The 21,730-nt window shown below is 43.9% G+C and overlaps 1 protein-coding gene across 2 annotated transcripts; it reads left to right on the top strand.

Annotated features, from left to right (window-relative positions):
• The first annotated feature begins 3,606 nt into the window (after positions 1-3,606).
• LOC129857641 (death-associated protein kinase 2-like) lies at positions 3,607-20,929 on the top strand. Of its 2 annotated transcripts, XM_055926091.1 has the most exons (12): positions 3,607-4,053; positions 14,432-14,563; positions 14,838-15,059; positions 15,882-16,020; positions 16,196-16,325; positions 17,185-17,233; positions 17,359-17,385; positions 17,648-17,800; positions 17,913-17,958; positions 18,152-18,241; positions 18,474-18,560; positions 18,902-20,929. In XM_055926091.1, exons 2-12 carry the CDS (start codon positions 14,502-14,504, stop codon positions 18,980-18,982), a joined length of 1,086 nt encoding a protein of 361 aa, XP_055782066.1. In that variant the 5' UTR covers positions 3,607-4,053; positions 14,432-14,501; the 3' UTR covers positions 18,983-20,929. The 2 variants fall into 2 exon arrangements, with proteins under 2 accessions (XP_055782066.1, XP_055782067.1); XM_055926092.1 differs by lacking the exon at positions 17,648-17,800.
• Positions 20,930-21,730: the final 801 nt, after the last annotated feature.

The following is a 21,730-nucleotide window of genomic DNA, read 5'->3' on the forward strand; positions in this document are numbered from 1 at the left end:
CCGCCCCCAGGTGGTGAGGGTAGGTAGCAACACATCTGCTCTGCCTCTGACCGCAAGGCACTACAGATGGCGTATGGCCCAGTACATCACTGGGGCTAAGCTGCCTGCCATCCAGGATCTCTACACCAGGCGGTGTCAGAGGAAGGCCCTAAAAATTGTTAAAGACCCCAGCCACCCCAGTCATAGACTGTTCTCTCTACTACAGCATGGCAAGCGGTACCAGAGTGCCAAGTCTAGGACAAAAAGGCTTCTCAACAGTTTTTACCCCCAAGCCATAAGACTCCTGAACAGGTAATCAAATGGCTACCCGGACTATTTGCATTGTAGCCTCGCTACTTTTATAGCCTCGCTACTGTATATAGCCTATCTTTTTACTGTTGTTTTATTTCTTTACTTACCTATTGTTCACCTAACACCTTTTTTGCACTATTGGTTAGAGCCTGTAATAAGCATTTCACTGTAAGGTCTACCTACACCTATTGTATTCGGCGCACGTGACAAATACACTTTGATTTGATTTCTATGGCTCCCCCCCAAAAAAATTACAATGGTGGGAGAGTCCCAAGATGGAGGCGCGGTGGCTTCAAAACAGCGCCCCCTGTCAGACATCTAGTGTATATTTAAATCATTGTTTGATGTGTCTAGACTCAAGGCTTGCAGAAAAAAATTGTCTGGTATTAGTGTTGTGAAAAGTAAGATTAATTAATTAAATGCCATGTGCTTTTGGATCAAATTTATAGGCTACACATAATAGCAGTGCACAGAGGGGCCTGTTCCAAAATCGAGGTAATTTGGTCATATACTGGGAATACTAATGTTCATGTGTGGTGTTGTGGAGTAGAAACCATACTGACTATTCTTCTGAATAGGCTATAATACTTGAAAGATTTACACAATTCCATTTGGGCACTGTGTCAATGATGAAATATCCTTCTCTCAACTCGGGAAGCATATAGTCTACCCTACCACAGTGCGCATCCTCTTATGTTTGTCAAGCATTTCCATCCAGGAACGACACTTTTATAATAGCTTTTGTTTATTTTCCTAGGGTTTCCTAGGGGAAGGTTGGCTTGTATATTCCATCTCTCCTCCTTCGCCTTATTTGGTGTAATGAAACGGTTTCCGAGAGAGTTGATTATAGACAGAGCGGAGGTCCTAGAGAACAGCCCAGGGATATTTTAGGCCTAGCCTATCTGTAGACAGGGTTGAGGAGTAATTGATTACATAATCAGTTACATGTAATCTGCTTACAAAAAAACAATAACTGTTATCAGTGACGTTATATGCCAAAATATTGTAATTGTTTTGTATTAGGGTTGTACTATTTGCACAGTAGTTGTATACGCAGAGCATCATGGGTAATGTGTGTTGAGATGAGCACATTCATATAAATGGTTGAACTGAATTCCTGTTTCCTTATCATCACTATTGAGTTGTTATAAACACGTGGTTATGAAACCCACGAGACATAACAATAATCAGATTACAGATACTTTGAAAAACTAGATGATTACTTCTTGGATTACTTTTCAATTCAGAAATGATGCACTGAAAGAAATTCACAAATTTAAGTTTGTTCCAACTGAGCAAGTGTGAACAAATGATGTATATAAACCCTGGATTGCGGATGCTATGTATTGGCAATTGAGAGGCTTTGAAGCAACCGGTCGGCCATATTGGCACTACCCTGTAAGAGCAGTCCTACATAGGAATGAATGGAATTCTAAAGTATTTCAATTAAATGTTTCATTTTTTGTTATCGTGGGGACATTATTTAATTTTCTATTTTATTTAACCCTTATTTTACCAGGTAAATTGACTGAGAACATGTTCTCATTTTACAGCAATGAGCTGGGGAATAGTTAAAGGTCATTGAGGGGGGATGAATGAGCCAATTAGAAGCTGGGGAGGATTAGGTGGCCAAGATGGTATGAGAGCCAGATAGTAACATTAGTCATCTCTAAAAATGATACTTTAAAGATGTCCTACAGGGATTTAAAAAAAAAAACTTTTACTGTTGAAAAGCAACATCCAAAGTATAATTACAGTAAAGTACACACACTAAAGGGGAAAAAAATAATTAGTGGTGCAGCGGTCTAAGGCACTGCATCGCTGTTCCTGAGGCATGACTACAGACCCAGGTTTGATCCCGGGCTGTGTCGCAACCGGCAGCGACCGGGAGACACATGACGCGGCGCACAATTGGTCCAGTGTCGTCCGGGTTAGGGGAGGGTTTGGCCGGCCAGGATGTCATTGTCCCATCCTGCTCTAGCGAACCCTTATGGCAGGCCAGGCGCATGCACGCTGACTTCGGTCGCCAGTTGTATGGTGTTTCCTCTGACACATTGGTGCGGCTGGCTTCTGGGTTAAGCGGGCAGTGTATCAAGAAGCAGTGCGGCTTGGCAGGGTTGTGTTTCGGAGGACGTACGGCTCTCGACTTTCGCCTCTCCCGATTCCGTACGGGAGTTGCAGCGATGGGACAAGACTGTAATAACCAATTGGATATCACTGAAAGGGGTAAAACAAAAAATGTCATTCAAGGAGTTGGTCTGATGGGAATCCGTGATGTCATTGGCCTCCCACTTGCTTGAGGAACAATAGAGCAGCAGTAGAGAACAAAAGAAGAAAGGCCCACCCCCCCCACTTATGTCATGTCTTTACTTACCTTGACCACCTATTGAGATTTGTCTTTTGTTAAATAAATCAGGTGTGAAATGAGGTGAAAATGAGATATATTAAAATATATATGTTTAACTCACATAATATAATTTCAAATCAAATCAAATCAATTTTTATTGGTCACATACACATGGTTAGCAGATGTTATTGCGAGTGTAGCGAAATGCTTGCGCTTCTAGTTCCGAGAGTGCAGCAATATCTAACAAGTAATATCTAACAATTCCACAACAAATACCTAATACACACAAATCTGAGTAAAGGAATGGAATAAGAATATATAAATATATGGATGAGCAATGTCAGAGCGGCATAGGCTAAAATGCAAAATATAGTATAGAATACAGTATATACATATGAGATGAGTAATGCAAGATATGTAAACGTTATTAGTGGCCTTATTCATGCATTAAGGTGTGTGTAATAGAATAAATGAGGCAAAAACTAATGTAGACATTAATAAATGCATTTCTATAGTTTCCAAAATATTTTCCCAATGGTGGGGGGCCAAGATGGAGGCATGGTGGCTTCAACACAGAGCCCCTATCAGTCATCTAGTGTATATATATATATATATATATATATATATATATATATATATATATATATATATATATATATATATATATATATATATATATATATATATATGTGTTGTGTGATCGTCTGACCAAAAGTCAGAGACACCACTATGATGACACACCAAATGTGTTTGATGGATCCTTTGGTCTTCTTCTAATGCCTCTTAATGGTAATCTAAAAGTAACTGAAAGTAGCCTAATCAGATTAATTTACTGAGTTTGGGTAGTCAAAAATTACGTTATTGATTACAATGTTGGACAGGTTACTTGTAACTGTAACGGATTACATTTAGAAAGTTACCTACCCAAACTTGCCTTTAGGGCACTTTTTTTTTTACCACATCACACAATAGGGTATAACTCCAGTGTACTGTGCAGTGGGTCTATTTGCAAATTGCACGCAACATATCCAAGAAATTGGATTGTACTAGACTAATCAGTGGATTGATTCAGGGCCACCACAGGCACCTTTTATAGTCTACAGGAATATTGATGTGGTTTAAAAATGTAAAAGTATGCGAGGGCTTGCCATGCTGTATGTCGCGTATCTCTAGCTCCCCTGTAGGCTTGGGCTACCAAAGAGCATTGAAATAAAGCGAGCCGTCGAACTAGTCTGGCTACTACTCTCTCCCCGGCACGGAAACCGGTTGCTGTCAGAATACGGCACAACCTAATTATTTCATTTCAAGGGAGACAAATTTACTTTAAATTCGGGAGTTCGTAAAGCCTACTACACAGGTGAAGAAGACCAACCTCACATCAAAGCGGCGCCCGAGATTATCGTGAATTTATTTGGGTGAGTAGCTTTAACTATTAACCACCGCCTACAGACCTTTTTCCTCAAACAAAAGGTGACCCAAAATCCGTTTGTTTGAATAGGCCTATTTATGAGGAGCCATTTCCCTCTTGTCTGTCTGTTGGTTCCAACTGATGGAGATCAAGCGATGTTGGCCATTTTTTTAAATTTAGGGATGTGTAATGTCATACTGTATACAAAACCCATGGACGCAGCTGTTACAATGTCACAAATTACGCATCAACTTGTTGCAGGCTTGAATGGATGATGCCACGTTAGACTCCATCTTTCACACACAAGTGGCCAAAGCATCCCCCTCCCCTTCTTCATGTCAATTCTCAATATTGTTTGATATAAATAACCCACTTCTCATTCATGCAGCATCTCTCAATATCTCTCTGTCTTTCTTTATCTCTTTTTCTAGTTGTCTAGTGGGACATAGATTTGGTGATACCCTATCTGTGTCCTAATCTCTGGGGCTATACAGATGCCATATCTTAATTTGATCATCCTATTGTTGCAGGAATGTTCCTGGACAACAGGAAATGCAAACGTGTAGTGTATTCAATGCTTAGAAAGGCTTCTAAAGTTTGTAATTTCCACTTAAAAATTTCAGAATTGATTTGCCTTAATGAAAAATACATCAATCACAGGAGGTTGGTTGAACCATAATTGTGTAGGACAGGCTCGTGGTAATTGCTTGAGCGGAATTAGTGGAATGGTATCAAATAGATCAAACACATGGTTTCCATGTGTTTGATGCCATTCCATTTGCTTCGTTCCAGCCATTATTATTAGCCGTCCTCCCCTCAGCAGCCTCCTGTGGTATCAACCCCTACAAAAAATGTCCATTGATTATTATCCACATAACAATTCACATTTTCTGTTGCTCCAGGATTATTTTCCTGTTGTGTGAAACTGGCTCAAATTAAGATACAGCATCTGTATATGTTTTCATTTGGACAGTCAGTCCTTGACAATGGATGTACTGGAGTAGACATTTTACTAGTGTTACAGTAGTCTAGTGGACCAGAATGGGTCATGAATATGATATGCAGTCAAATACACATGCACATACACATACACAGAGTGACAAGTTCACACACAAATTAACTTTAAGGCACACCTGTTAATTGAAATGCATTACGGGTGACTACCTCAAAACTATGAAATAACACATATGGAATCATGTAGTAACCAAAAAAACAAATCAAGATATATTTTACATTTGAGATAATTCAAAGTAGCCACCCGTTGCCTTGATGACAGCTTTGCACACTCTAGGGATTCTCTCAACCAGCTTCACCTGGAATGCTTTTCAAACAGTCTTGAAGGAGTTCCCAGATATGCTGATCACTTGTTGGCTGCTTTTCGTTCACGCTGCGGTCCAACTCATCCCAAACCATCTCAATTGGGTTGAGGTCAGGTAATTGTGGAGGTCATCTGATGCAGCACTCCATCACTCTCCTTGGTCAAATAGCCCTTACACAGCCTGGAGGTGTTGGGTCATTGTACTGTTGAAAAATAAATGATAGTCCCACTAAGCGTAAACCAGAAGGGATGGCATATTGCTGCAGAATGCTGTGGTAACCATGCTAGTTAAGTTTGCCTTGAATTCTAAATACATCACAGACTGTCACCAGCAAAGCACCCCCACACCAGCACACCTCCTCCTCCATGCTTCACGGTGGGAACCACACATGTGGAGAGCATCCGTTCACCTACACTGTGTCTCGCAAAGTCACAGCGGTTGGAACCAGAAATCTCAAATTTGGACTCATCAGACCAAGGACAGATTTCCACTGGCCTAATGTCCATTGCTCGTGTTTCTTGGTCCGAGAAAGTCTCTTCTTATTATTGGTGTCCTTTAGTAGTGGTTTCTTTGCAGCCAATTCGACCATGAAGGCCTGATTCACGCAGTCTCCTCTGAACAGTTGATGTTGAGATGTGTCTGTTACTTGAACTCTGTGAAGCATTTATTTGGGCTGCAATCTGAGGTGCATTTAACTCTAATGAACTTATTCTCTGCAGCAGAGGTAACTCTTGGTCTTCCTTTCCTGTGACAGTCCTCATGAGGGCCAGTTTCATCATAGCGCTTGATGGTTATTGCGACTGCACTTGAAGAAACTTTCAAAGTTCTTGAAGTTTTCCCGATTGACTGACCTTCATGTCTTAAAGTAATGATGGACTGTCGATTCTATTTGCTAATTTGAGCTGTTCTTGCCATAATATGGACTTGATCTTTTACGAAATAGGGCTATCTTCTGTATAACTGTCACGATCGTTCTCCTCCTCTTCGTCTGAAGAGGAGAAGCATGGGTCGGACCAATACGCGTCAAGGTATGCAGTCATAATGAATTTATTTAAATGAAAGACGAACACTTAATACAAACTATACAAAATAACAAAACAACAAAACGACCGTGAAGCTACAAACGTTGTGCACATACAAACAGGCTACAAACGTTCTGACATAGACAATTACCCACAATTAATGAGAGCCTATGGCTACCCTAAATAAGGCTCCCAATCAGAGACAACCGAAATCAGCTGTCTCTAATTGGGAACTCATTCAGGTAACCATAGACTCTTCTAGATCACTCACCAACATAGACAACGCTAGACTTCTACACTCAACACAAAACCATATATTACACCCCATAACCCCTTTACCAAATAAACACCCAAATCCAACAAAACATAAACATTAACCATGTCACACCCTGACCTAACTAAAATAATAAGGAAAACCAATAATACTAAGGCCAGGGTGTGACATAACCCCCCCCTTGAGGCGCGAACTCCGGGCGCACCATACACAGTCTAGGGGAGGGTCTGGGTGGGCTTCCATCCACGGTGGCGGCTCCGGCTCTGGTCGCGGTCCCCACGTCACCACAGTACCTAAACACCTCCTAGGCTTCCTCCAAACGACCCCCCTCCACCTTAACCCCATTGCATTCAGGGGCAGTTCCGGACTAAGGGGCAGTACCAGGGTAAGAGGCAGTACCAGGGTCAGGGGCAGTACTAGGGTCAGGGACAGTACCAGGGTCAGGGGCAGTACCAGGGTCAGGGGCAGTACCAGGGTAAGGGGCAGCACCAGGGTAAGGGGCAGCTCCAGGGTAGGGGGCAGCTCCGGACTGAGGAATGGCAGCTCCGGACTGAGGGACTGCAGCTCCGGACTGAGGGACTGCAGCTCCGGACTGAGGGACTGCAGCTCCGGACTGAGGGACAGCCCATGGCTGGCTGACAGATCTGGCTGCTCATGGCTGGCTAACGGATCTGGCTGCTCATGGCTGGCTAACTGATCTGGCTGCTCATGGCTGGCTGACGGATCTGGCTGCTCATGGCTAGCTGACGGATCTGGCTGCTCATGGCTAGCTGACGGATCTGGCTGCTCATGGCTAGCTGACGGATCTGGCTGCTCATGGCTAGCTGACGGATCTGGCTGCTCATGGCTAGCTGACGGATCTGGCTGCTCATGGCTAGCTGACGGATCTGGCTGCTCATGGCTAGCTGACGGATCTGGCTGCTCATGGCTAGCTGACGGATCTGGCTGCTCATGGCTGGCTGACTGATCTGGCTGCTCCTGTCTGGTTGGCGGCTCTGGCAGATCCTGTCTGGTTGGCGGCTCTGGCAGATCCTGTCTGACGGACGGCTCTAGCGGCTCCTGTCTGGCTGGCGGCTCTAGCGGCTCCTGTCTGGCGGACGGCTCAGTGGGCTCATGGCAGACGGGCGGCTTTGCAGGCTCATGGCAGACGGGCGGCTTTGCAGGCTCATTGCAGACGGATGGCTCAGATGGCGCTGGGGAGACGGATGGCTCAGATGGCGCTGGGGAGACGGATGGCTCAGATGGCGCTGGGGAGACGGATGGCTCAGATGGCGCTGGGGAGACGAGCAGTTCAGTCAATGCTGTGCAGACGGCAGACTCCTGCCGGCTGAGGCGCACTGTAGGCCTGGTGCGTGGTGCCGGGACTGGTGGCACCGGGCTGGGGACACGCATCTCAGGGCTAGTGCGGGGAGCAGCAACAGGACGCACAGGACTCTGGGGACACACAGGAGGCTTGGTGCGTGGTTTAGACACTGGTGGTAAAGGGCTGGAGACACGCACCATATAGCTAGTGCGTGGAGGAGGCACTGGTGGTACTGGATTGGGGCGGGGAGGTGGCGCCGGAAATACCGGACCGTGCAGGCGTACTGGCTCCCTTGAACGCCGAGCCTGCCCAACCTTACCTGGTTCTATGCTCCCCGTCGCCTGACCAGTGCGGGGAGGTGGAATAACCCGCACCGGCCTATGTAGGCGAACCGGGGACACCATGCGTAAGGCTGGTGCCATGTACGCCGGCCCGAGGAGACGCACTGGTGACCAGATGCGTTGGGCCGGCTTCATGACATATGGCTCAACGCTCAGTCTAGCCCGGCCGATACGTGGAGCTGCAATGTACCGAACCGGGCTATGCACGCGTACAGGAGACACCGTGCGCTCTACTGCGTAACACGGTGTCTGCCCGTACTCCCGCTCTCCACGGTAAGTACAGGGAGTAGGCGCAGGTTTCCTACCTGACTTCGCCACACTCCCTTTAAGGCCCCCCCCAAGAAATTTTTGGGTTGTACTCACGGGTCTCCAGCCTTGTCTCCGTGCTGCCTCCTCATATCGCCTCCTCTCGGCTTTCGCTGCCTCCAGCTCTTCACGAGAGAGGCGATATTCTCCAGGTTGATCCCAAGGCCCCTTACCATCCAGTATCTCCTCCCATGTCCAGAAATCCTTTATGGGTAGGTCCTGTTGCCGCCTTCCATGCCGCTTGGTCCTATGGTGGGTAATTCTGTCACGATCGTGTGGCGGATTAACGGACCAAAATGCAGCAGTTGGAAAATAAGCCATCTTCTTTTATTAAACAACACGAAGATGAACACGACACAAAACACTTTAACAAAACAACAAAACGACCGTGAAGCTACAAACGTTGTGCACATACAAACAGGCTACAAACGTTCTGACATAGACAATTACCCACAATTAATGAGAGCCTATGGCTACCCTAAATAAGGCTCCCAATCAGAGACAACCGAAATCAGCTGTCTCTAATTGGGAACTCATTCAGGTAACCATAGACTCTTCTAGATCACTCACCAACATAGACAACGCTAGACTTCTACACTCAACACAAAACCATATATTACACCCCATAACCCCTTTACCAAATAAACACCCAAATCCAACAAAACATAAACATTAACCATGTCACACCCTGACCTAACTAAAATAATAAGGAAAACCAATAATACTAAGGCCAGGGTGTGACAATAACCACCCTACCTTGTCACAACACAACTGATTGTATCATTAAGAAGGAACTTCTACAAATTAACTTTTAACAAGGCACACCTGTTAATTGAAATGCATTTCAGGTGACTACCTCATGAAGCTGGTTGAGAGAATGCCAAGTGTGTGCAAAGCTGTCATTAAACGCAACAGGGGGCTACTTTGAAGAATCTCAAATATATTTTGTTTGTTTAACACATTTTTGGGCTCCCGGGTGCGCAGCCGTCTAAGGCACTGAATCTTAGTGCTTGAGGCGTCACTACAGACACCCTGATTCAAATCCAGGCTGTATCACAACCAGCTGTGATTGGGAGTGCCATAGGGTGGCGCACAATTGGCCTAGATGATTCCATGTGTTATTTCATAGTTTTGATATATTCACTATTATTCTACAATTGAGAAAATAGTAAAAATAAAGAAAAACCTTTGAATGAGTAGGTGTGTCCAAACTTTTGACAGGTACTGTATACATGTGTAATGAATACGAGGGGAGACAGAGAGCTGGTTTCAAGTGCACGGCGCAGCAGGTGTTTATTGTAAAGGCAGGTAGCTGGGTCCACGGGCAGGCAGAAGGTCATACACAGGGTGTCCAACAAGGCAACAGTACAGCCAGGGAAAAGGCTGGTAACGTCGTCCGGGAGATCAGGCAATAGGTTGATAACAGGAAATCCGATAGGCTAAGGTACAGGCAGGGAATAGGCAAAAAGCGTCGTTAGTGAGGCAGGCAAAAACTATCATACACGGGAGGATTACATTACGGGAAAAACAGAGCTCCGACTAGAAGTGTGTCACAAAACAAACAACACTTCACAATGATAAAGTGCAAAGAACTGAACTAAATAGTGTGTGATAATGACATACAGGTGTGTGAACAGATGATCAGAATTCAGGTGATTGGGATCTGGAGAGTGAGCTGCTTTCAGGGGATCTAGTTGTTTGAGAGTGTGAGCTGGAAAGTGAGCTGCTTTCAGGGGATCTACGTGTTTGAGAGTGTGAGTTGGAAGCAGACGTTACAACATGTCACATGTCCTGCCATTGTCTTGCAACAAAGACACAAACACCCTGTCATCACAGACTCTTCTCTTTTCAAACTAGCACACATACAGACACGTTGTCATTTCACACATGCATGCATGTACACCACACAGACTGTTTTTTTACCATATTTCCCCCAATTTGCATCAATGCATATCGTCAGACAGACATTTAGACAGATAAACGCACAGGTGCGAGCTCACACACACAACACGCAGATACACACACATAGACAGACAAGCCCATAGCCGCAGGAAGGTGTTTGGGGGGTGCTGAATTACAGGCAATACTCTCACTGGGCTAAAGGCCAGAGTTACCGCTTACAAGGAACGGGACACGGACATGGACCCATACAAGAAAGGCCGATACGACCTCTGACAAGATATCAAACATGCAAAAGAACAATATAGTAGGAATCCTATTACGCCAGGTCCAACTCTCATTTTATGTGGCAGGGCTTGTTGACGATAATGGATTACAATGGGAAATCCAGCAATGAGTTGCCCAGCGATGCAGAACTCACAAACAAGCGAAATGCCTTTTATGCTCGCTTCGAGGGAATATAACATGGTGCCTTGCATGAAAGCCCCTGTTTTTAGGATTACTGTGTGATCTTGCTCTCCATGACCCATGTGAGCACGGGGTTAACAATCACAAGGCCGCCTGCCAGACATAATACCAGGGCGCGTTGTCCAATCATGCGAAAACCAGCTGGCAAGCGTCTTCACAGACATTTTCAATATCTCTTTATCCCAGTCTGTAATCCCAACATGTTTTAAGCTGACCCCCATTGCCTAAATGACTGTAATTATGAAGTGCTTTGAAAGGCTGGTCATGACACACATCAACAACATCATCCCAGACTCCCTAGACCCGCTCCAATTCGTATACTGCCCCAACAGATCACACTTCACACTGCACTTCACACTGACCTCTCCCACCTGGACAAAGGGAGAAATAACTATGTGAGAATGCTGTTCCTAGACTACAGCTCAGCGTTCAACACCATAGTCCCCTCCAAGCTTATCACCAAGTTAGGGACCCTGGAACTGAACCCGTCCCTCTGCAACTGGATCCTGGACTTCCTGACGGGCCGGCCCCAGGTTTTGAGGGTAGGCAGCAACACCTCCGCCACGATGACCCTCAACACAGGGCCCCCCCAGGGCTGTGTGCTTAGTCCCCTCCTGTACTCCCTGTTCACCCACGACTGTGTGGCCACGCACGACTTGAACACCATCATCAAGTTTGCTGACGACACGACGGTGGTAGGCCTGATGACAGATGGCGATGAGTCACCCTACAGGGAGGAGGTCAGAGACTTACCAGTGTGGTGCCAGGACAACAACCTCTCCCTCAACTTCAGTAAGACCAAGGAGCTGATCATGGACTATAGGAGAAAGAGGGGAGAGCACGCCCCCATCCACATCAACAGGGCTGTTGTAGAGCGGGTCGAGAGCTTCAAGTTCCTTGGCGTCCACATCATTAATGACTTAACATGGTCCACACCCCACAGTCGCGAAGAGGGCACGGCAGCGCCTCTTCCCCCTCAGGAGGCAGAAAAGATTTGTCATGGGCCCTCGGATCCTCAAAAAGTTCTACAGCTGCACCATCGAGAGCATCTTGACTGGCTGCATCACCGCTTGGTATGTAAATGACAGCAAAGCGCTACAGAGGGTGGTGTGAACAGCCCAGTACATCACTGGGGCTGAGCTCCCTGCCATCCAGGACCTTTATATCAGGCGGTGTCAGAGGAAGGCCCGAAATGCCATAGACTGTTCGCTCTGCTACTGTACATTGATCTGGTACTGGTACTCCCTGTATATAGATCCACATTGATCTGGTACTGGTACTCCCTGTATATAGCTCCACATTGATCTGGTACTGGTACTCCCTGTATATAGCTCCACATTGATCTGGTACTGGTACTCCCTGTATATAGCTCCATTCTTGTGTATTTTCTTTTCTTCCTCTTGTGTTACTATTTAGTTATTATTAATATCTTTAAACTCTGCATCGTTGGGAAGGGCTCATAAGCAAGCATTTCATGGTAAAGTCTACACCAGTTGTATTCAGCACATGTGACAAATACAATTTGATTTGATATGTGGTGATAGAACTTGCCATGACTGAGTGTGAGGAGTACATTGATTTATTATCCGACTATTGATTGGAACCCGTTATCATGCCATGCATCACTCATACACAGTAGAAACCCCTAGGCCCTGCATACAGGCCACATACTGTACATGCACAGGGCATATGGACACACCTCTCTGTCTTTCTCTTTTTCACAGAAGTATTCTCATCTGTGTTGTGGTTAAGCAGAACACTTTGGCCCCTGGCTAGTTGGTGTGTGTGTGCTGACAGCACATTGGGGCGTTCACTGATAAATGAATGCTATTTCCGGTGACATGTAAATATTTACAGATACAGAGGATGCCTTTGTGCTCCAGCATCAGCAGGGAAGGATGTGTGTTGGTGGTTGGGTGGTTGTGTGTAAAGAATAATTATTTGGTTTTTGTTGCTAAATTAACAAGCCGTAGTGGAACATTTGTTCAGCATTGATTTAACGTGATGTAATAACATCTCTATTAACCACTACCATTCATAAACAACTTCCATACCTCATGCAAGGTGATGTCATCAAACACACACACACACACACACACACACACACACACACACACACACACACACACACACACACACACACACACACACACACACACACACACACACACACATATATACAGACACACAGCAGAAAATGTCTGTTCTATATAAAACATCCGGATAAGGGCGCAGTCAGTGGCTGCTTTTGTCCCAGTTATCAGTGTTAGTTTAGGACTGACCATCAAACACACACATGAAATGCAAGGGAGAGGTGTAGTTGTCTATTGACTGTTTTTTTTTTTCAATCGCTTTGGTGCTCTTTTCACAAGTGTATGGTGAATTTACTAAACTCTTAGTAAAAAACTCCAACCTGGTAAGACTTGTAACACAGCTAATCTTATATTCAAAACCTTTTATTTTGTATTCATTTTAGTTTGTAGACTTTCACCACACAACCATTGATCCAAAATTTAATTTTACTGTGAAATACCATGAGAACATTGATTTAATCACCAAAACACATCATGATATCTTCTCAATGTAGTTGTTTTAACTAACAGTTGATCTAATAGAAAATAATGCAAGATGCAAAATTGTTCTTTGAATGTAATATGCTACAGTAATGTATATTACACTGTTTTCACATTAGGCAATTCACTGGCACTACCCATAAACATTTACTGAAAATGTCCTTGATTTCTATCCCAATGTGCAATCAAATTGCTATAGCGTGATTTAAATTTAAAGGCACTGTTCCCGCGTTCGGGGAGACTGCATTCACGGTAAACGCTGCATATGTCGCCTCAATCAGAAATGACCTATCAATTTCAATAGCGCTACAGCACAATACAAATTTAATTGTGGCCTAGATTTCAATCGTGCTACAGTTCAAATCTTCAGCGCTAAGTATTGAATCAAGTCAATTGAAAAAGTGCTTAGAGTTTTGAAACAACTGCTTTTTTGAGGGTCTGTTTGGAGTTGTGTACTAACCGTTGTGGCATACTTTGGAAAATCTCATCAAAGTGATTGAAAAAACTGTAACGTCATACAAATCATGGGGGTTGGCTGTTTTCTTGTGTGCATAGTTGCGCAAAGTAGGGATGATGATAAATACCCCCTCCCCCTATGCCAACCCAAAACATCTGCCAGCGACCATGGTTGTGTGGGTTGGTGTGCGTGTGTGTGCCTTTTTCAATTTATGTCCATGTTTGTTTCCATTAGTTTATAGTTTATCTGCTGCTATACGCTTGTCATAATTCTATCTACACACAGAGTTCTGTTTATTGTCCCGGCATTCTTCCATGGTTCCTGATGCTGTCTGGTGACTTACTTGCATCTATATTTGAAATACATTTTAGTTTACCTTCCACATCTATTCTGTCATCCCTCTTTCTTCCCTCACTTCTACAGAGTGCAGTAGCTCTGGAAAACAACCAGAAAAAGAGTGTGAGGGGGGGAAAGAGGGAAAAAGAGCAAGACCATGGCTCAGATTAAGCTGCAGAATGTGGAGGACTACTATGAGATTGGAGAGGTTCTTGGCAGGTGAGTGAGAAGGTTTGGAGTAGAGAATGGAACAGCACTAGACATTAATTGATGTTCATTTGAATTGATTTGAATTGAACTTAATTTACATATAATTCTAGGAATACACTGCTAAGTAAATAGTACTAGAAAGGTGCAATGCCCCTCTGTTACTCTCTCTCATCTCACATTCAAACAAGCTTTAGGCCTATTAGCATCACAGGAGTAGTTCAGCGTAATATAGAGCTCAATGCAAAAGTTCCCTACGATATCATCCCTCTCTGCCCCCCTCTAGTGGTCACTTTGGGCAAGTGCGTGCGGTGCTGGAGCGGGCGTCTGGGGTCCACTGGGCGGGGAAGTTCCTGAAGCTGCGTCGGAGCGCTAGTAGCCGCCTGGGCCTGGAGAAGAAGAGTGTGGAGACGGAGGTGGAGATACTGCAGAGCCTGCAGCACGCCAACGTCATGGCCCTCAGGGACGTGTTTGAGAGTCGCGCCGAGGTGGTGCTCATCGTGGAGCTGTGAGTCAAGTGGGGACAGATGGAGGGAGGGGGAGACCTCTGCTGGTCTATGTCTATGTCTATCTGTCTGTCTGTCTGTCTTCCCCCTCAGCCCACAGCAGGTGGGATGGAAATAGTTGTGTGGAGCACAACTCTAACTCCCACCCTGTTTAATGGGAACACAATGAGAAGCACTTGGTCCCGTCAGCCCATCTAATCCTCCTGTCATTACTAGCATTGATCTAATAGTCCAGGCCAGACAGACAACCCAAAGCCTATTAATATAACTGAACAAAAGCCCCCCCAAATACAGACACACTCACAACTGCAACCAAACTGGTGCTGCACTCCAGGAAACAAGAGTTCATGAATAAAAGATCTTGAAGCAAACTTTTAGGCTGATTCACTTTCGAGTAACTTTAATAGGAATGAATGCGATGCCATTTTTATAACTTGGTCTAGTTATTATAAGTCGACAGATGTAGGATCTTAATTTGAGCCAGTTTGTTACAGCAGGGAAATAATCCTACAGCAACAAGAAATTTGAATTATTATGTGGATTATAATTAATTGACATTTGTGTAGGGGTTGATACATTATTCTTAAGGGAAAATCAAATCTGAAATTTCAAAGTAGAAAATACAAACTTCAGAAGCCTTTTAAACCTCAAATATATTACAAGTTTTAAATGTCTCCTGCAACAGGGTGATCAAATTAAGATCCTACATCTGTATGTGATGAAGCTATTGCCCTGACAAACTTCTACTTAATTCTATCTCCTTTTTTTTACCACTTCTTTCTCACTGCCCCCCCCCCCCCCCCCCCTCCCTCTCTCTGCTCTAGTATCAGTGGTGGGGAGCTGTTTGATTTCATAGCAGAGAAGGAGAGCCTGTCTGAGGAGGAGGCCATAGAGTTCTTGAAGCAGATCCTCATGGGAGTGGGCTTTATGCACACTAAGAACATTGCCCACTTTGACCTCAAGGTGAGACACACAGGAATAGAGCTGATAGAAGGCAGTGCTTCCCTGTACCATGAATTAGGTGGGACGGGCCTCCCGTTTCCTGACTCTGTTGCCCCTTGACCAAACCCATTTGGGCTGTTTTTCATTCCATCAGGATTTGGCATTGTGTGTGCAACGCTCTCTGTTTTCCATTTAGCCAGAGAACATCATGCTGGCTGACAAGACGATTCCACACCCCCACATCAAGATCATTGACTTTGGACTGGCCCATCGCTTCAAACAGGGAGAGGATTACAGGAGCCTATCTGGGACCCCACAGTACATCTGTAAGTGGAACTTTCCACATGTTTACTGTCTGTGTTTGTTTGGTGGAAATTGTGTCAGTCAGTATGTGTGTCATGTTGTGTGAGCATTTTGTTAGTGTGTGATTATGGTGTGTATGTTTGATGTGTGTACAGTGTATCTTCCTGTCTGTTTTAGTTTTTATTTAGCATGAGCCTCTAGAAAGGTGCTGAGGTTTCCATGGAGACAGTTTCCAAGGGGTAGTAGTGTGGTTGTGGACAGGATGTGACATCAGAACGTGTGGTGGGGAGCTGGGGGTAGTGAGAGAGAGAGACGTGTGACTAGGTGAGAAGTTTCAACAGACATGAAATGCGTGATGCAACCTGAGTCGCCAACACAAAGAGTGTAACGGAATGATTACTTTAAGTGTTGCATGGGTATTATTGTCGGGCCATGGGTTCTACCATAACCCACTCATTTCCCAACTAGTTGCCCATTTTCATGTGTTTTACTGTAAGATTTTAGGATTTATTTATATTTGTTATTTATTTAACCTTTATTTAACTAGGCAAGTCAGTTGAGAACAAATTCTTATTTACAATGACGGCCTTAGAACATTTAACATCGTTAGAGAATGCCATTATGTTGTGCAACAGCAGTGTTAGCATCACCCAGTGTTTCCTAACAAAATGACACAGTGACTGTTGTGACAAAAGGAAGTTACACTCTCCTCTATTGTATTCTCAGGTCCTTACAAAAGATCTCTCTCTTACTATCTGTTCTTTTCCTCTCTTACACACACTCTGTTTTTCTGGATAAGGCTGGATTGTGTTATGTGTATCTCATTATTTCTCCCTTTCTCTCTTTCGCTCTCCCCCTTCTCCCTTTCCGTTTTCTTCCCAGCCCCTGAGGTGATTAACTACGAACCCCTGAGCGAGGCAGCCGACATTTGGTAACCATTACTAAAATATTATTCATTAGAAAAACAAAACAAAATGTCCCAGCTGCCTTGACTGTCAGGGTAAAAGGTTTTGTGCACACAAAGTCACTCATCTCTCTCTTCTCTTTCATCTCCAGGAGTATTGGTGTGATAACCTACATATTGTGAGTATGCAAAACAAGTGGACAATTTGAAATTTACATACCATAGCTACCAGTGGAGGTTGGTGGGAGGAGCTATAGGAGGACCGGCTAATTTTAATATCTGTAATGAAATAAATGGAAAGGTATCAAACATGAAACCACGTTTGACTCCAATGCAATTTATTACATTGCAGCCATTACAATGAGCCTGTACTCATATAGCTCCGCCCACCAGCCTCCTCTGGTAGCTACACATATTCTCTAATACCCCCCTATTCTACAGGTTGAGTGGTTTGTCCCCCTTTCAAGGAGATAATGATGAGGAGACACTAAAGAACATCGTGGGGATGATCTATGATTTTGAAGAGAACTATTTCAACCAGACCAGCACCATGGCCAAAGACTTTATTGAGAAACTGCTGGTCAAAGACCCAATGTAAACAAACGATCACTCATTCATTTATTAGTTTAATTGATATGGTTATTGTCTATAACCTCTGTATACTATGCAACAATCTATTACTTAATGATGTTTGTCCCTCCTACAGAGAGAGAATGACAGCGGATGAATGTCTAGTACACCCTTGGATCAAGGTGAGAGAAGAGAGAATTGTGATTTGATTGGGGTAACTTCAATACATAAACCCAACATAAGCACATTATAAGGTTTGAGTAGGAAAGCTTAAGTTGTGAGTATGATTCACACTGAAAAGCTTTGAACTGCATGTCACTTTGGATAAAGGCTAAAGCGTCTATTACAATATCACGTTCATTCCTTGTTTATCAGCCCCTCACGCGCAAACAGGCGGATAACAGAAGTCGATCGTCCATCAACATGAAAAGCTTCAAGAAGTTCAACGCCAAAAGGAAATGGAAGGTGAGGCCCAGTGGTGCATCTCAATATTCCAAAGTAGCTTCCTCTTCTTTTCTCCTACCCTGTATCTGCATTGGTGTGCAGCAGTAGTCCTACAATATTGGTGAGAGCCCGACACCTGCTGGTCCGGACATTGTATTGCATCATATTTGCCTTTTTCTTTCCAAAGTCCTGCTTTCCTATGGACACCTTCTCTTTTCATACCCTTTTTAATCCTCCCCCTCTCTCTCTGTAGATGTCGTATAACATGGTGTGGGCGTGTAACAGATTATTTCGCCTGCAGTTGCAGTGTAAAAGCAGGTCCCAGGAGGACCCAGAACTGGTAAGAGAGAGCAGAAAGGACTGGGTCTAGACCAGGGGACATGCTGGCTTCTGCCCTGTTCTTAAAGTCTGACTAAGACCTATATAACTAGCTGTGTGTACTGTCTGGGCCATCAATAACACCAATTTTAATCAATCGTAATATACTAATCAATTATATGCCTGGGAAAGAACAAAAACAGGAAAACTACAATGAAATATTGCACCCATATTTCATCATAATGTTACAATCCCTTTATTTGAACTGTTATAAATCCCTTTATTATACTCTCAATATCAACATATCGATGAGGCTGTTGATATGCTTATATCTGACTATCTCTGCATTTGTCCCCTTGTCAGAGGCAGTGTGAGAGCGACCAGGAGGACACGGAGACCAAGCCTGCTTCTCTCATTCGCCGCAGACTCAGCAGCAGTTCTTAAATAAGACCACTGGGGTCACTAACACAGCCTCAGACCACCTCTATCCATCCCACCATGGGGAAATGGAGAGAAGCCTTTTGTGAGTGTACCAATCACAATACGAGTAACGAACCCGTGATGTACCAATCACAATACGAGTAATGAACCCGTGATGTGCAGGTGCCTAAAGCCAGTGTTAGTCCACGGAGTTGAATCTTAAAGTCTCAGACACGGTTCCTGATAAAACCACTGTAGTTTACCAAACTGCTTCTGTTACACTTCACCCCCATTTGACCTAGTATTTGCCTGTGCCTTTTATGTATTTGCCTGTGCCTTTTATGTATTTGCCTGTGCCTTTTATGTATTTGCCTGTGCCTTTTATGTATTTGCCTGTGCCTTTTAAGTTTGACACATTTATTTTCTGAAAATGCCAAAACTTTTCTTTAGGTTTGATGGTGCACGGGATAGAGTTTGTCACACTTATAGCTAACCTCAATTGCAATTATAATGCCTTACAATATTATGTGGTTAAAAGCCTTATCAAACTTCATCTTAGGTATACTTTATTGAACATTTCAACTATTTTTGGCTTATGTCAAAGGTCAAATTTATAGTTGTTTTTGAAAGGGAAAGCTACTTTATAACATTGTGTAGGCTTGTTTTTTATATATAATAATGAGAATTTAATACTGACAACAACCATGTTTTGTGAATTGTGTGATGGTGAATAAGAAAATGTTAGTCTATGATGTTAAAGCTATCACAGTATATACGTTTGTTACTTTAAAAGCCCACAATTTTTTAAAGACAGCAGACTACTTGTACTGGTTGAGTTATCAGTTTCTGTGGCACATGATTTTACCATATTTGAACCATGAGGTCAAGATAGTCAGTGAACTGCAACCTGTATCTTACTTGACCACTGCGAACCTATAGTTAACATCACAATCATTGTAAAAGTTCATTGCAACAGACAAACGGATTAGAAGAAGTGAGGCCTACAAACTTCAGTCTTTCAGTTCTTATTCTAAATGTTCTAAATTGTTTCCAGGCTGTCAACCTCATATTCTTATCAAAGGGTGGGGAATTTTTGCCATTTTCCTCTGGGTTTATACAAGGGTATGGCGGTTTTGAAACGGGGTTGAATAGTTGGCACTTCCAAGATGAGCAGGATCCAAGGAGTCAGCAGCATTCTTGGAGAGAGGGGGCCAAGGAAATAAAGAGCTTTCACACACTGTAAATTCCTGAATCTGCCCATGCCCTATCTCCTTCCGATGTGCATCCTACAGAGCACATGTCTGTTGCCATAGAGGACTCACCAACAGACGCACTCGAGCATGCAAGAGAGGTGAGTTTGGAATTAGGCAACCATTAAAATTGAAGTAAAAGTGCATAATATAATAAGTGTTCAAGGTGTTCAGTATATGTGTAATTCGTAAGCATGAACACCCACACATACAGTATATACAGGTGAGAGGAGATGCGCAAACAGCCATGTCTAGCGAAACGGAGTAACAGGCTACACACTTAGGGCTTGCCAAGCATTATCGTGGGAGTGTTGACTCGTACACAGAGCGAGACAAACAAAACGTCAAACGGGTTTCCTTCTCGTGATCAAGTGACACATGGCACTTTACCTGTAGACGTTTGAGGAATGCGGATGGTCTGCATTTATTTTTATTAATTGGACAAAGTTAAATGTAAAAAAATATATATCAGGAAGACTGTGGTATACCTATAATTAAAACGGCTATTATACTGTAGTTTTTCCGACTAAACCGTGGGAAGACGTGAAAAGCTCTGGACAATCATTATATCTGCACGCTGGTTGGAAAGTTGGCTATCGCAGAAGGTGCAGCCACCAAACCGGTGAGTCATTTGCAAATAATTTATACATTTTTTACCTGACCATGAACTAAAAGTCTATGTATGTATACTGAACAAAAAAATAAACTCGGCATGCAACAATTTACTGAGTTACAGTTCAAATAAGGAAATCAGTCAATTTAAATAAATTCATTAGGCCCTAATCTATGCAGTTTTGTCACACAACACGATGCCACAGATGTCTCAAGTTTTGGGAGCATGCAATTTGCATGCTGACTGCAAGAATGTCCACCCAAGCTGTTGACAGGCATTTGAATGTTCAATTCTCTACCATAAGCCACCTCCAACATTGTTTTAGAGAATTTGGCAGTACGTCCAACCGGCCTCACAACCGCAGACCACATGTATGGCGTTGTGTGGGCGAGTGGTTTGCTGATGTCAACTTTGTGAAAAGAGTGCCCCATGGTGGCGGTTGGGTTATGGTATGGACAGGCATAAGCTACGGACAATGAACACAATTGCATTTTATCAATGGCAATTTGAATGCAGAGATACCGTGACAAGATCTTGAGGCCCGTTGTCATGCCATTCATCCGTCGCCATCACCTCATGTTTCAGCATGACAATGCATGGCCCCATATCGCAAGGATCTATACACAATTCCTGGAAGCTGAAAATGTCCCAACTTCCATGGCCTGCATAATCACCAGACATGTCACCCATTGGGCACGTTTGGGATGCTCTGGATCGATGTGTACATCAGCGTTTTCCAGTTCCCACCAATATCCAGCAACTTCGTACAGTCATTGAAGAGGAGTGGGAAAACATTCCACAATCAACAGCCTGATCAACTCTATGGGAAGCAGATGTGCCTTGCTGCATGAGGCAAATGGTGGTCACACCAAATACTGACTGGTTTTCTGATCTACGCCCCTACTTCTT

This window comes from Salvelinus fontinalis, chromosome 6, assembly GCF_029448725.1.
Source record: "Salvelinus fontinalis isolate EN_2023a chromosome 6, ASM2944872v1, whole genome shotgun sequence".
Lineage (NCBI taxonomy): Eukaryota > Metazoa > Chordata > Actinopteri > Salmoniformes > Salmonidae > Salvelinus > Salvelinus fontinalis.